At 47.5% G+C, this 16,539-nt stretch overlaps 1 protein-coding gene across 1 annotated transcript in view; it reads left to right on the forward strand.

Annotated features, from left to right (window-relative positions):
* TEAD4 (TEA domain transcription factor 4) overlaps window positions 1-16,539 on the forward strand; it is a 1,088,638-nt gene that overhangs the window by 658,791 nt on the left and 413,308 nt on the right. The window contains exon 6 of the mRNA XM_069628515.1: window positions 421-464. Within this exon, the coding sequence (XP_069484616.1) occupies window positions 421-464 (44 nt within the window). The remainder of the gene's footprint in view (window positions 1-420; window positions 465-16,539) is intronic.

Genomic DNA, 16,539 nt, shown 5'->3' on the forward strand with positions numbered 1-16,539 from the left:
CCATTCACATTTACCAGCAGCAATGCTCAGTGTGGCTGAAGAAGTGCCTACGCGGTGCCTTTTGGTACTGCCGGTATAGCTGAAGTCACTGCTTTGACCCTCTTTGCAGCGCGTCAGCTGGCCTCCAGTGCACACTTTGAACTTAGTTCAGTGGCTAGACTAGTGGATCCTTACAGCTGTAATGTGGAGTAACGTCAAGCCAACCATGTGTGCACATGAGCACCTGACACTGATAATTGTAACAGGAAAGCCCAGGACTGCAAAGGGGACATCCCAGTGAACTCCGGTCATCTAGTCACCTTCTTAACCTTTTCAAAGAATACCAATGTAATTCTCAGCTTGCTGCCTGTGAATTTCTGATACATGTCAAGTGTTTCCTTTTATAGCCTCAGTGTAACTCTTTCTATTTTTGATTTTCAGTTTTGGCATGGAGCCCTGTCGAATCAAGCCGGCTCTTCTCAAGAGTAAGTACTGTACTTCTGGTTTGAGAGCATGCAGCACTGTACTGTTATTGCACTTGCAAAATGTAGACCTGTGGTGATTTTCATTTTCAGTGTGAATGCTCGTTTTTTTTCTATTAAGGTCTTTTTATGTTTCAACCCAATCTCTGAAGGACAGTGAGGCACTAAAAATAGCAAAGGCAAATGCATACAGGAGGAGAGCTTTGAGGGTGTATGTGAGGAGCGGGGAGAGGCCAGGAGGCGACCTGGCACGGTCCACGCATGCGTGCGCAGTTCCGACTGTGCGATTAATGGGCTGCTACAGGTGTATCTGTGTATCCATTATAACTATTTGCTTGGTCCATTCCTGCTGACTTGTACATTGGCAGGGACATTGGTATGACATTAATACAATGCAGGTATGGCACACTGGTATGATGTAGAGGTGGCTTGAAGCCAGGGGTCGGGACAAATCATACTAGGGGGGCACAGCCAAGGAACATATGCTAGCGTCTCCATTCCTCTGGGTTACGATCCCTACTATTCTAAATTATGCAGATCATGCTGACCACACTGGAGGCAATGGCTTATCGGTACTTTGCTATTCCTTGGATGGGGCACGCCAGTAAGCTCGGAACGGGTCGCTGTGGCGATGATCCTGGCGGGAGGACGCTTGGTGGGGTGGGGTAGGATGATCCAGGGGCTGCTGGTGTGTTTCTGTTGTGTGTGCTGCTGATTCCATACTTACCTTGTTGTATCCTACCGGGGTGGTAGTGTGTTGGTGCTTTTTTGTTTCAAATGCCAATACAAAACATTAAAATAAAAAAGCGAAGTGCATACCCGCCACTGCAGGTATATATAATTAGGCTTGCGATGGAGCAGGGGAGATACAGATAGTCCCACACAGGGTAGATTACATGGCTAAAAGATGGTCCAAGTGGACCACACTCTCATCGTGGTGGCAGCCGCATTGCTCAGAGATCACGTCTCAAATGATAGATATTGATACCAGAAGTGGGAAGCAGGAGGATAGCTCAGGAGCAACACCTTTGTCTTGGAAGCAAGGCAACGCATAGCAACACAGGTTCAAATCCCGGTCTCATGCTTAGAAACCGATCCCAGGTTTTAAGCTTGTTATAAAAGAACAATAATAATCATAATACCTCTAGAAAGAATATATTTTGAGGTGGAGGTAGAGACAGAAGTGACTTACAACATGGCAGTGTTGTTGCTCTAATGAAGCTGTGTGGCAGTTAGGAGTGACTCAGCTGGGCAGAGGCAAGTATTGTCTGATGTGTGTGTATTAAACTACTTCCTAAATTGATGGGGGCATGGAGAGGGTCTCTGAATCAGGAGGAAGGCTTTACAGATTCTGGGGACCTAGAAAGGGAAGGTTGTTACCTCGCTCTCCTAAAGGACAATAAAGCAAGCACCCAACAAGCAGCAAAAGGAGAAATGAATCGCCCTATGCTGCACAGAGGCATAGATATGTTTTGAGTTGCATTATGAATGGAGAGGCTGATGATAGCACCACCACATGCTGCGTGGCTCGTGATGTGTGGAGGCACGCTGCGTAATGAGCGCAGTATCTAGTGCAGCAGCCCTTATGGCAGTGAAGGCAGTATTGGAGCCGTAGGCACCAGTGGCTAGGAATGAACCACCAGAGATAAAGTTTGGATCGAGAGAGGCTTAGCGGGACTGATGGCCTGGAGGCTGTGGCTGTGAGCTAATGCACCCAGTATTCTATTTTCTGACACCCAGAACCTGCTTGTGAATTTAAGGCAGAGATGTTTGAAACAAGCAGAATCAGTCCTGTGGAGTGGAGAGGCGCGGTAGCCTGCAGTCCATGTGGTCGTTGTTATCTTGATAAGAGTGCTATGGAGAAGGTACACCATCCCCTGCATGGGCTCCACGGGACATGAGCAAGAGGCTCTATCCATATGGTCCTTTGCGTTCTTTTAATATTTTTTGGCCTGTGCTTTTCCCTGGGTATCGACATGCGCCAGGGAGTGGGGATTGACTGTCCTTTACCTTGACCTGCTTCCCCTTTAATGGTACTTTCACTTTCATTAGCACACTGGGAGGGGGTGCTGACCAATCAGGATGCTTGGAAGGTGGCCTGTATTCTAAGATACAAGCCTGCGTTACGAGCACCATGGTAAGCCACCACCCCATTCTCTTCCACTTCATCGTAGCACCCGTGTAGTTTCCCACATGGCTGTTAATGGTTTCTTTTTTTTGTTGTTGAAAAAAAAGAAACATACCTTTACAGCACGGCCAATCGCCGGAATAGTGCTGGAGTCCACAAAGTCCCTTTTGAATGTTGATGATGTCATCATAATCAACATTGAAAACGGACTTCAAGCACACCAGGACTACACAGCACTGGGCCACGCTGTCTAGATAAGTTTCCTTTTTACTTTTTTTAAAAAAAAGATACCATTATCACCCGCGTAGGGAACTACACAGTTGCTAATGGCAATATGCCCCTCAGTTCAGTGACGTGCTGACTTTTTTGTTAACGGCACTGCCACCCTTGTTAAGGGACCCTCGGGCGGCAGGCCATTACCTACCGTCTCCTTGTCAGACATCCTGCTGTAGTCTGCTGCATTCACCCTCCGCAGCTGTTGAACTGTCATCCTGATCTACTTACTTTGTGGTTGGAACGGAAAGGGACAAGAGAGAGGGATTGTGAACGCCCAGACAAAAAATATGAGAACCTCTGAAGTACGGCTCCTGAGAGGCCTTCCCCTGAGTAACAATTCAGCAGAACTCTGTGGTCAATAGTATCGAAGGCGGCAGAGAGGTCAAGCAAAATAATTCTTAAACTACAGATGTACCTACATAATTAACGCTAACAAGAAAATAATGCATTCCAATGATTTTCTTGTTAATACCTAGGTCCACACCCCTCTGCGCCGAATCTAAACTGCAACTAGCAATCTGCTCCCCACTGATACACCCCACCCCACATTGTTAGCTCCCCACTGCCTTATATTGATATTTTACAATCTGCTTCCCTTGTCATGTTACCCATATAGTAATCATTCTAAAAATACATTTTGAAAAAAATCACTGTGAAACTCCCTCCCACTAGATGTAGTTCCACTCATCATCTTTCATCTCACCCATCTCTACAACCTGCCATAGGGCATGTGGGTAGTGTGAAAGCTCTTGCATTGTCATCAACTGTCTACTGAGTCCTGAAGGCAGACTATCTTCTAGATCATCTGCCAAGACCGAGTAAAGTAGATTGTCGGGACACTTAAACCCACTCTGAATGATATCCGCTTCGAAGGATGCTTTATCGGTGTGGACATAGGGGAACTGTGTGCAGTTTAGAAGAGGCATTGGCCATTAGACTAAAGATGATACATTTTAGGTCACACCCCATCCTGTCAGTATTGCCTGATCCTCCCTCTTTTATGTTGGTTAGACAAGCTTCCAAGGGCATCTAGGAGTTTCTTTCCCCTTGCCCTGAGCCTAGGACCCAGGGTAAGTGGAACACGCAATCAGTCAGGGAAATTGAGGGTGGACTTTCTTAGAGTGAGAAGCAGAGGGGAAGTGTCAAACCGCCACTATAATACTGGGTGCACTTTAACTCATAACTATTTTCTGAAGTGTTTGTTAGGGCCTCAAGTACTCACTTTCCTGGCCCCCGGTCTCTGTGGGAAATCTCTTGCTTCAGATTCTAACAGTCTCTGTGTGTTGTAAATCTGTGATCTTTCCTCCTCTGGCAGTATAGGGATAAACATCAGGGTTCTCACCGCCTTTGCCCAGCTTTAACCACATGTTCCACCTTTTCCGCTCCTGTCCCAGTGACCTCTTTGTAGGGCATTTTCGCTCCAGCTGACCTGCTTTGCCACTTGCTTCCTTCTGCCCCTGTGGATATTATCTGGTAATTGGTTGCCGGTTCCACGTGGATGTCCTCTGTGGGGTTGGGAAGAACTCTTTTGTAGTACTCTAGTCTTCCCCATAGTCTTTCTGGCCCAAATCATTGAGTTCATATAGTGCAGTCCGGGCTTTCTTTAGCAGGAAAGGGAGAGACCATGTAACCTGAGTTGAGGATTTGTATTCTGGTTTCCCTCTGAGTTCCATTAAGGCTCTCCCATGGTCTTGTTCTTCTTCTACCCAAATCCATGTTTGACTCTTCTGGATCGGCAACAGTGGGGCATTCTGGGAGTCCTATTATTTGACTGTTGGCCTTCCCACACTGGTATGGGTGACCAGGACTGGATATTTGTCTGGTCTTGAGAGCACAGGGATGCCAAATCCAGGTCCATGTGTCAATTACCATGAGGTCAATTAATCACATATCCACCCTCTTGTTTTTTTTCAGCCTAGAGGGTTCCCACCAAATCTTCCTTCCAACAGTCCCACGTTGTGAGAGTCTCATCCTTTCATTTTCACGCAAGCCAATTTTATTTCTTTTGGCCAAGGCCCAATCGTAGTATTTCTGGTTTTCTCGTGCCCACTGCTTCTGACATTGCTGGCCAAGATTTGGGGAACTCTCCAAGCTCCCTTCTGAGGTTTCACTTGGTAACTTTGCTAAATCGCGGTTGGTTGCGCATTGAAAATCAAAAAAGTAATAGGCATATTCTCCATTGGGATCCTCCCATGTGGCTTTTTCATATTTCATGGTGATATCTTGTGGCTGGGCTTCCGGTTAATGACGATTTTGTAATTTTGTTGCATGATGCATTCTCTGGTGATGCCTTTCTCTGTGATTCCAACAAGCCATGTCTGCCTCTCAATCAAAAGCTGTCAGGAATCCTTTAGGTTGGAAAGGTTTATGCTATTACCATCCATATAACAGACTTTGCCAGTGTTTTCATCACGTATGTCCCCCACCAGTAGAGACTCTGCAAGATCTTTGTCTCCTATTAGCTCTTCTTCCACTTTCTTATAAGGCCTCCAGAGGGTCGGGATCCATTGTGGTTTGGAGAAGATTTATTTAGTTATACTTTAATGTGTTTTAGTTCAAAATAAACTTTACACATAAAAAAAATAAAAGAAAAAGATCTATATATATAAATATAAATTATACATAAAAACATAAAATCAATACAGATTTATTCATTTTATCATCGTATGATTAGCATACTATATCCATATAGTATTTTCGACAAAAATGGATCATTCAACAACAACAAGCACCTGAACCATATTCCTACAACCTATCGCAGTTTAACAGAGAACAACTTAGCGCAAGTTTAACAGAAGCACAGACGAGATGACGGATGGGCAAAACCGAACAATACCTAGTGAGTCAATGCAAGGCCGATAGCATAGAGCTTCAGTGTCACAGTACATCACAGATGGAATACAATATCATTCCTCAATATAAACCCTTGACTGGTATAAAATAAGACAGATTTGCTAGTTTACCAACTTGTCAGTTACAAGTTACAGCTTGTCCCGAGTCCGGCTACAGATTTTTCAAAGGAAATCCATACTCGATATAGAGCTTGATGTAAGCTATTAATTTGGAGAAGACAAGTTTGACTTCCCAAGTCGATCTCTGTGTCAGTGGAGCTGCCTTTTCAGCATTTTTAGCTCTTGTTGTGTTTTCTAGGTTGGGCTGGAATAGGTCTATGCTAGGTTGGTCAAAGTGGCTGAGGGTGGTCTTCCCTAGCTAATTGTTATCGAGCCTCTACATGTCGAGGTTTTGCAAGTGGATACTTCCAGCCGACCTACATACCAGCTACAGTTGTATTCTGTAGGTGATGTATCTGAGAGTTAGGAATTGGAATGTCCACTGTGGTTTCACGAACCAATGCTTCCAGCATTCCACATTCCTTGGACAGAGGTTGTTCCGCTCCAGTCACTCTGTTTCTTCTATACTCTCATAAGCAGTCACTTGTTATCAACCATGCTGACAAATGTCAGTGGTAGGGTGGGGCTGGAAGTCTGTTGATTGTGCTGAGGAATGTACTGGAATGTTTCTTTCCCATGATTAGAAAACAGCCAGTTGAGACCAATCTCCTGTTTATCCTGAGAACAGCTTCAATATTTCTATTTAAAAAACAGGAAGGTTAAAGCAAAATAATAACTCGATTATATATACATCCTAGCTGGTCTACCCAGCGTTGCCCATGTCCTGATCGAGTGGTGTCTCAGGTGCCCTGGAGGGTGTTGCTCTTATCCTCTTCTCGGCAAGTTTTGCTTCAGTTTGCTCTAGTGTGTCATGTGCCCTGGAAGATTTTGCTCTTGTCCTCATGACAGCAAGTCTTGCTTCAGTTTGCTCTGGCATCTCATTTTCTCTGGAGAAAGTTGCTCTTGTCCTCTGGTCAGCAAGTCGTGCTGTTTTTTGTTGTGATCAGAAGCTCTTGATATTGATTTTCACTTTGCATCAGATGAAGCTTTTCCAAGTGATGTTTGTTTATTGTTTGGCATGTTTCAGTCACTCAATGGCTTCAGCAGATTTAAGAAAATTTCCAAGAAAGATTGATTGACTGTTCTCTGTTCTCGTGAATTAACTTAAGTGAATTGTAAATCTTGCCATTTTCCATATTTGTAGTGGCGTCATAAAAAATACGTATTTTCTTTTAAATTCCCTTTAAAAATACTTTAATCAACACTTTCAAACTGTATACATTAGTAATACATTTGAAAGGAATAACCGACACATCGAACATTTGGCTTCAGACACTTTTCCAAATGTTGCCACCTTCTAGTACCAACTGTAGTGAATCGGGGTGAGCATCAGTAAAGAAGGCTGTCTACAGAGTGAATGTTGTGCATCCAAACATAGAGTACAACCTTGCTCCAGACAAATGAGGAATCCATGCAAAATGTGGAAGCAGTGGGTTAAACGGTGTGGATTTGTATAGTGTTCTGATCTTGATGCTCGTGCAGATTAATGAATACCTCCGTGCCCAAGTACCACACAGGCAGAATGGCCAAGCACTGCCTGTGCAATCTTTGAGGCCACAGGTGAAGTGAGCCGTCAATCTGGAACCAGGAACGCCAGAAGGACCCCCTGAGCGCTCTAATGCAATAGATGGTTATCAAACAAGGTGCAATGATGATAATGTCATATGAAAACAAGTTGTAATAAGGCTTACCTAAGTGTAATGTAAACAAGGCCGCAAAGGATGGGATGTATCAGGGGACCAAAAGCAGAGTTAATGGGTCCGTATCCAGTGAGGCTTGGATAACAGTTCAACACCTGGGTCAAGATGAATTTGCACAAGAGTCCAGAATACAAAAAACGAGATAAAAAACCAGTGGTTACAAGGCAAATAGCAGTCCGTTATGCAGTCCGTTGAGTGTGTCCGGGGTCAATACCATTAGAAACAAGATCCAGGGCAATGGTAACAGATGCAAGGAGAAGGACGAAGACAAATCCGTGAAGCAGTCCGTGGTCGTAGTGCCTAAATATCCAATGAGATTCAAAACGCCAAACAGTCCTGAAGAGGCAGCTGAGAAGCACTGACTTCGTGGCTTCCGATGCTTTTAACTGCTAACAACAGTCACATGATGCGCATCATGGAAGCGTGAGGAAAATCACATGCTAACAGATGATGAATGTGATTGGTAGTCATTCACCTCACGTGACGCGTGAATCTCCGTGTTCCTCAGCAGCAATGCAGAAGTTTCCATGGAAGTTGCCACAGCACTGAGGGTCGGAAAACTCCCGGAGTGCCAGTCAGCGCTCTCCGTTGTCGAGCGGAATGCTGCTTCTTTGCGCCATGATGAGAGGTGACTGTCGTGCCAGGTAGGTACGGGCTGATCTGTGTAATTGTGGATTGTTTAACAATGCGTGGACTGGGAGACGTTACATATAGCCAGACTAATATACAGACACAAATCCCCCAAAAATGTTCCATATAAGATTTTTGCATCCAAACATGGACTACAATCTTGCCCCAGACAAAAAGGGGAATCCATGCAAAATGTGGTAGCAGTGGGTTAAACGGTGTGGATTTGTATAGCCAGACTAATATACAGACACAGATCCCCCAAAAAAAAATTCCATATAAGATTTATGCATCCAAACATGGACTACAATCTTGCCCCAGACAAAAGAGGAATCCATGCAAAATTTGGTAGACGTGGGTTCAAAGGTGTGCATTTTTATAGTCAAACAAACATACACACATACATACATTCCTCTTTATATATAAAGATTGGCACATCTGTAAATGTATTAATCATTGTTGTGACCCTTAGTTTAGCTGTATTCAAATCGACACTTTGTTGCCCAAAATGTAATACTTACAATACATTTAAATAAATGCATCACCCAAAATAAACTGCAAAGTGACAAACTCTATATAGAAAGGAAACATTATAAACAGGGTCCTCTGCTAAATACATACTTGTGTGCAAAACTCACTCTAAACATGTGTACAATACACATAGAACTAAAAATACAATCAGTATATTTTGCAATTCTTACCAAACATCTAAATATCTTAAATATCTTTAAAAATGGCAATATATTTTCAGGCTCCCCTGTAAAATAGGTCATAGATTAGCTTCTCAAAACAAAATATATTAAATAAATATCTTGATAACTTAAATGTCTGGAAACTGTAACAATACATTTCATTTTTTTTCTCCACCATATGTTGAGCGGTAGACACAGTTCCCTACATGTACATGTTTCAGTCATCTCTGCCCATAATTGCTACACCTTCTTCATGGAAATGTTTGATCTCACATTATTCTTTTTTGCTTACTTTTTTGAAGTTTTCCTTTCCATTTTTTTTTTTACTGTGGGTCTTAAACCATGTATAAACGTATATATGTTTTTTGGAAACACTAAGGCCCTTAGTCACAGAGCGTTTTTCTATGGGGTTTTGGCATTATAAAACGCTTCTGTGAATTAGGGCCTAAATACTTCATTATTTTTATTAATATAATAGCTCTGTTAAAAATAACCTAGGTGTGTTACCTTAAGTCTCCAACCCTAAACATGGTGTTTTTTTCAATTTCATGATTTTGCAAGGAAATATTTCTTCATGGTGGCAAATCTGTTGGAATCAAAATATGTTTCATATTTTGTAGGAATGTGTCACATAGAGTCTAAGGGGCCAATTCATAGAATTCGGCGCACAAGTGGCGCACGCGGCTGGCGCACAGTGTGCGCGTGCGGTAGTCTGCGCCAGCCGCGTGCGCCGAAACACATTCAGGCGCACAGCGTATTCATGGATTCCAACATCCACAACCAGCCGTGGCGCAGAGTGGCGCAGCGACCCTGCAGCAGCGTCAGTTACGCCCCCAAGAACGCCCCTCGCGCAGGGAAAAGCCATCAAAATCCCCAATCCAGCGCAAAGGGCAGCAGCAAACGCAGAGCGGGGAGCATGTATTTCAGGGGTGTGCGGGTGTTCCCACACGCGATAGGCCTGGGTACGTGTATTACAGGGGTGCGCAAGAAAATCTACACGCGATTGGGCTGGGTACGTGGATTTCAGGGGTGCGCGAGAAATGCTTCACGCTATTGGCCTGGGTACGTGGATTTCAGGGGTGCGTGAGAAATTCTACACGCGATTGGCCTGGGTACGTGTATTACAGGGGTGCGCGAGAAATTCTACACGCGATTGGGCTGGGTACGTGGATTTCAGGGGTGCGTGAGAAATTCTACACGCGATTGGCCTGGGTACGTGTATTACAGGGGTGCGCGAGAAAATCTACACGCGATTGGGCTGGGTACGTGGATTTCAGGGGTGCGCGAGAAATGCTACACGCGATTGGCCTGGGTACGTGGATTTCAGGGGTGCGCGAGAAATTCTACACGCGATTGGCCTGGGTACGTGTATTACAGGGGTGCGCGAGAAATCCTACACGCGATTGGGCTGGGTACGTGGATTTCAGGGGTGCGCGAGAAATGCTACACGCGATTGGCCTGGGTACGTGGATTTCAGTGGTGCGCGAGAAATTCTACATGCGATTGGCCTGGGTACGTGTATTACAGGGGTGCGCGAGAAATCCTACACGCGATTGGGCCTGTGCGAGTGGGGCAGTGTATTACGTGGGTGTGCGGGAAGTTGAAGAGGTGAATTGCCAGTGTGGGTCCTCCCAGGTCTCCCCTCTACCCCCTCCACGACCTCTGCAGGCAGCCCACACCACAGGGGACTACCCTGCACCCCTGGTCATGTCCCGCAGGCAGCCCATCCACCATGGGCATGCCCCCCAGCCAAGCCACATGTCCCCTTGCACCCCCACCCCCCAGCACCGAGGGGCACCTGCCAGCAGGCCCCCAACCATGTCCCACTCATGTCCCCTTGCACCCCCACCCCCCAGCACTGTGGGGCACCTGCCAGCAGGCCCCCAACCATGTCCCCCTGCACCCCCACCCCCCAGCACTGTGGGGCACCTGCCAGCAGGCCCCCAACCATGTCCCCTTGCACCCCCACCCCCCAGCAGGCCCCCACTCATGTCCCCCTGCACCCCCACCCCCCAGCACTGTGGGGCACCTGCCAGCAGGCCCCCAACCATGTCCCACTCATGCCCCCTTGCACCCCCACCCCCCAGCACCGTGGGGCACCTGCCAGCAGGCCCCCAACCATGTCCCACTCATGTCCCCTTGCACCCCCACCCCCCAGCACTGTGGGGCACCTGCCAGCAGGCCCCCAACCATGTCCCCCTGCACCCCCACCCCCCAGCACTGTGGGGCACCTGCCAGCAGGCCCCCAACCATGTCCCCTTGCACCCCCACCCCCCAGCAGGTCCCCACTCATGTCCCCCTGCACCCCCACCCCCCAGCACTGTGGGGCACCTGCCAGCAGGCCCCCAACCATGTCCCACTCATGTCCCCTTGCACCCCCACCCCCCAGCACCGTGGGGCACCTGCCAGCAGGCCCCCAACCATGTCCCACTCATGTCCCCTTGCACCCCCACCCCCCAGCACTGTGGGGCACCTGCCAGCAGGCCCCCAACCATGTCCCCCTGCACCCCCACCCCCCAGCACTGTGGGACACCTGCCAGCAGGCCCCCACTCATGTCCCCCTGCCCCCAGGTCCTGACGAAACGCAATCATGGCAGTAATGGGCAGCATACCCAGCACAAACACCCAGCCAAGGATTGCATCCACCCACATAGTAGATGCAATTACATGATACAACCCCAATGGCAAGTATGTAAATGAACACATGTCCGTCACACACACATACACAATGGGTGCAAGTGAATGTCAAAACCCATATCATGACATGCATGAAACCAATGAGAAAATACCACAAATGTAAGTAATAAATATATGTATTAAAGATGAAAATGAAGTAAAGAAATAAAACACACAACAATGGGGATGACAAAACAAATGGTCCATGTCCGAGAACTGATAGAAAAAATCAAAAAACAAAGGAATCCAAAAACTAATGTAGTCCAAAGCAAAATAATGGGGGGAAAAAATAAGGAAAAACCATTGCCTCATGGTGAACAGAAATATAAATCCAACAAATGTTTTCCAAACATCAAACTATGTACAAGAATATCCCAGGGTCCATGAGCCCAACACCATAAATGAAACCTACTACTACTAACTAATAAAAAAAATATATACAGAAAAGTGGCCATTGTCCGAGCGGTCCAAAAAAAACTTAAAAAATAAAGGAAACCTAACACTAACTAACTAAAGAACTATATACAATGGCAGCGGGCAAGTCCTGCGGCTCACTCTGTGATGTTGCCGGCCAGGGCATCATCGAACTCCATGTCGATGTCCCGGAGGCGGGACTCTGTCCTGGCCCCGAGGTCTCGCAGGGACAACCCTGTGTCCACCTCAAACTCCCTGCGAGCTTCCTCGAGGCACTCAGCCCGCCTCAACGCCCGACGCATGGAGAACTCCGCCCTGACCATGGTGAGCCGCTCCTCTTCCGCCCGCTGCCGCTCCGCACCTATCCGCTGGACCAACTGCTCCCACACGGAAGACACTGCCATCCCAGGGTTCTCCTGCCCTCCGGCCGATGCCTGCCCCTCTGATCTTGATGGCCCCGAGCCATGATGCCTCCCACGTCGAGCCTGCTGCTGCCTCCGACGCCACTGCCTCTGCCAGCACGACGGCATCCAGGCTGGTGGAATCCACCAGTACTGGAAACAGTACCCTGAACACAAGCATCAGGGTACTGTACAATGGTCCCCTAGACAGGAAGCAACAGCAGATGAGTGGCACTGTCATACATCACTTCCATCATGTCCCTCCACAACACATGGGTCAGTGCAGGCAAAACACATACAGTAACAGGCATGGCGCATGCCATGGACATTGGCATACATGACCAAGGGACTCATGATTCATACAATGTTGGTTTTAAACTCACATGCATCATGGGTCTTGCCATCACATGCACACACCTCACCGTAGTTCCATCCATCTGGCCTCGTACACCACAGACGCAGTGGATACAAGGATGACTAGGCTGCATCAGTGAATCTGAACATTGTCACAGACATGTGTCATGCATCCATGGCATTTACAAGTCACAGACACGCAGGTCAGACACACACACATGGACACCATACGTGTACATGGGACCAGCACCCATCCCTCACCCCCACCCATGTCCAGGAACAGAGACTGCCATGCTTCCATGTGTCCATTCCGCACAGAGCCCCCCATGTTGCAATAGAACACATGCACCAACCATGTGGTTCACACATCACTGTACTCACATGCCTGACCATGATGTCCCTGCACACACACATACGTACATGGCCTATGTCACACATACAGGCAGGTATCAGACAACCAGCACACTGCAACATGCCCTGTCTCACACAGCAATGCTTGGCCACTTACCGGCCAACTCCAGATGGGTCTGCCTCCGAAGGATCTGGGCGTGGAGCGCTGGGTCTACGCGTTCCAGGACCCTCATCTGGATGTCACTCAGGCGTGCCCGGCCCCCCTCCGCGAGGCGCCGGGCCTTATTGAGGGTCCTGGACCTCAAGTCCTCCCAGCGCTTCTTGATGTGCTTGATGTCGCGGGTTTCCACCCCCTCCGCGTTGATGGCAACCACTACATCGTCCCAGATCCTCTCCCGTCCTTCCTTGTTGGCGCGTCGTCTTCCGAAGAGGGCATCATAATGCCCCAGGACATGCTCCACCAGGACACCAACTTCCTTCTGACTGAAGCTGGTGGCCCTCTGCCTCTCTGGCTGGGGGTCGCCACTGGTCTCAGATGGTGCTTGCCCCGACATGGCGACCCCCGAGGCAGGCGTGGGTGGGCAACTGGGTCCTGGGGCTGGGCTCTGGAGCGATGGTATCCCAGTCGGGAGTCTACTGTTCCAGCAGGGGTGGACACAGCAACTGGACCCCTGCAGATGGCTGATGTGCAGGCACCAAATGGCAGGGCACGGTGGCAGCAGGCAGGCAGGCAGGCAGCAGCAGATGGCACGTGGGAGGCTGCTCGGGGCACTGGGGGGCAGTAATTCGGCCTTCTGGGCAGGAGCGTGGTCTTCCGTGTGTTTTCGCGTGATTTGGCACGTGAAAAATCTGCACGTCAGCGTGTAATTCGAGGAAAGGCCCTTACAGCGTAAGCGTACGCGATTTCATTGGACCAAAGGCCCTTACAGCGTAAGCGCGTCTGTGACGTTTTGCGCACGGGCGTTGCCCTGGCAGGGCTTGGAGATCCCGCGTGCCTTTATGTTCTGTACGTGCTTTTCGTGCGGTGCGTGTGTTTTCCATCCGTTGGGGTTCACACGCTATTACTTCACAGCGGGTGTTGGCTACGCGTTCTACTACACGCAAGGCAGACGGTGAGTGGTACCCCGCTCCCCCAGGCCCGATCGCGTGAGAAAATTCCCGCGCACCCCTGAAATACACGTACCCTGCTGAAATCGCGTGCAAAACTTCCCGCGCACCCCTGAAATACACGCGCCTAGGCTTTTTGCGTGTAAAACTTCCCGCGCACCCCTGAAATACACGCGCCCAGGCTATTTGCGTGTAAAACTTCCCGCGCACCCCTGAAATACACGCGCCCAGGCTATTCGCGTGTAAAACTTCCCGCGCACCCCTGAAATACACGCGCCCAGGCTATTCGCGTGTAAAACTTCCCGCGCACCCCTGAAATACACGTAGCACGCTCCCCCAGGCTCGATCGCGTGAAAAAGTTCACGCAAACCCCTGTAATACACGTAGCCCGCTCCCCCAGGCCCGATCGCGTGAAAAAGTTCACGCGAACCCCTGTAATACACGTAGCCCGCTCCCCCAGGCCCGATCGCGTGAAAATGTTCATGCGAACCCCTGTAATACACGTAGCCCGCTCCCCCAGGCCCGATCGCGTGAAAAAGTTCACGCGAACCCCTGTAATACACGTAGCCCGCTCCCCCAGGCCAGGTCGCGTGTGTGACTTCCCGCGAACCCCCGGAATACACGTACCCGCTCAATCGCGTGTGTGACTTCCCGCGCAACCCCGAAATACACGTGCCCCGCTCGCACAATTGCTGTATGTTGCCACTTTTGTAATGCGCAGGGACGCTACCGCCTGCCTTCGTGTGGCGGACGTGTATCGGCTTGTGCGTGTCTTTCGCTGTGCGTGGCTTTGCCCTATTCGGTTCCATGAATACGTGTGGTTCGGGTGCATGTGGGCGTTCCCTCTGCTTCCCTGCAGTACATCCCCAGTTACGCCCTTGTTTTCGCAAGTTGTTCCCCATTCCGCGCGTTACGCCCCGTGTTCCGCCCACTTTCTAGTGTATGCGCAGAGGTTGTGCGCTTTCACTGTGCGCGTCGCGCACGTCTTTCGGGATGTTGCAGTGACGTGTGCGCCATGCACGGGTTTGGCGCACATCCCGAGGAAGACACGCGCAGGGACTTCCATGAATCGCACGCGTGCGCGTGCGCCTCTTTTTTTCCGCTTGCGCCTGCTTGCGCCTGCTTGCGCCTGCTGGCGCGTAGATTTTCGGCGCACGTTTGTTCCATGAATCGGCCCCTAAATCAATTCAGTTCAGTTTATGACCATTTTGACAGAAACATCATGGGAAAACAATATTACATACAAACACATGCAATACATCTAATGACACCAACAATTTCATAATACAAAACACCTTAAACAACAAATCCAAAACAAATAAATAAAATGTCAGTGTGAAAAGGTGCGTATAGTGTGTGTTTGCATCAGTTTGCAGTATTCAAGTAATGTCTTCTCTACAATTTTTGGTGCAAATATTTAGCTACTGCAATAATTATCATTTCAGTCAACAGCACTTTATGCAATTTATGACTATAAAGTTGTATGCAGATTATTGGAAATCACAGTTAAAATCTCTTACATCATACAACATAGAAAATATGCAATCATATAAATAAACAATCCCAGATTTGAATTAAAAGAAACAACAGGCGGGGAAAGCACACCATATCTTATGTTTGTTCAATAAGCAACCTACAGTGTTCCTTATTTTTCTAATCAACTGAACCTTATACTAATCAGTTTTTTCTGGGTGCAGGGGAGAGAAAAATGACTCTGGCATCAATAGGTCAACAAACATGTGGACAAAATGAAGTTCCTATTGGTAATAGGAACTCCCGTCCCCTGCACACCGTTCAATAGTGGAAGGAAAACTTTCCAAACAAATCTCAGTTTTTTTGATAATTTCCACTATTTGTTCTCTCAAAATTTTCAGAATTATTTAGAACCAGTCAGAATCGACAAATACTTCATGTATAGTTCAATCAAAGATTGCAGTCAAGAGTTTTAAACTTATTTTTCTATTATTTTACTAATAGTATTATTACATATTTTACAAAAGAATATAATTATTTCTTTGAGTTACATTCACTCAAAGCCATTTCTTTAGACATATTTTAAACCATTCAAAGGAATTCGAACAAATTCAAAAAGCTACCAAAAACTCCAACACATTTTTTAAGCAAATATTTTCAAAACCACTATTTTCAAAACGAATAATTTCAAATGAGCTCTACGCGTTTCAAGAGATTTTGCCTCTCTTCATCAGGAGCAACAACTTTTTTCTGTTACAGTAATCTTCAATTCTAACAATTCTTCATTCTTAGGACAACATCATTCTTTATTCTGAAATTAGACTCAAAGCTGTTCTTCAATGTCAAATTAAAGCATCATTTCCTTTTTGATAAATACATCCCCAGGTGTTTCCTGTGGCAATTTATTGCGTTGTGAGAGTATGGAAAC

The sequence above is a fragment of the Ambystoma mexicanum genome, chromosome 12, assembly GCF_040938575.1.
Source record: "Ambystoma mexicanum isolate Mex_15411 chromosome 12, UKY_AmexF1_1, whole genome shotgun sequence".
In the NCBI taxonomy this organism is placed as follows: Eukaryota; Metazoa; Chordata; class Amphibia; order Caudata; family Ambystomatidae; genus Ambystoma; species Ambystoma mexicanum.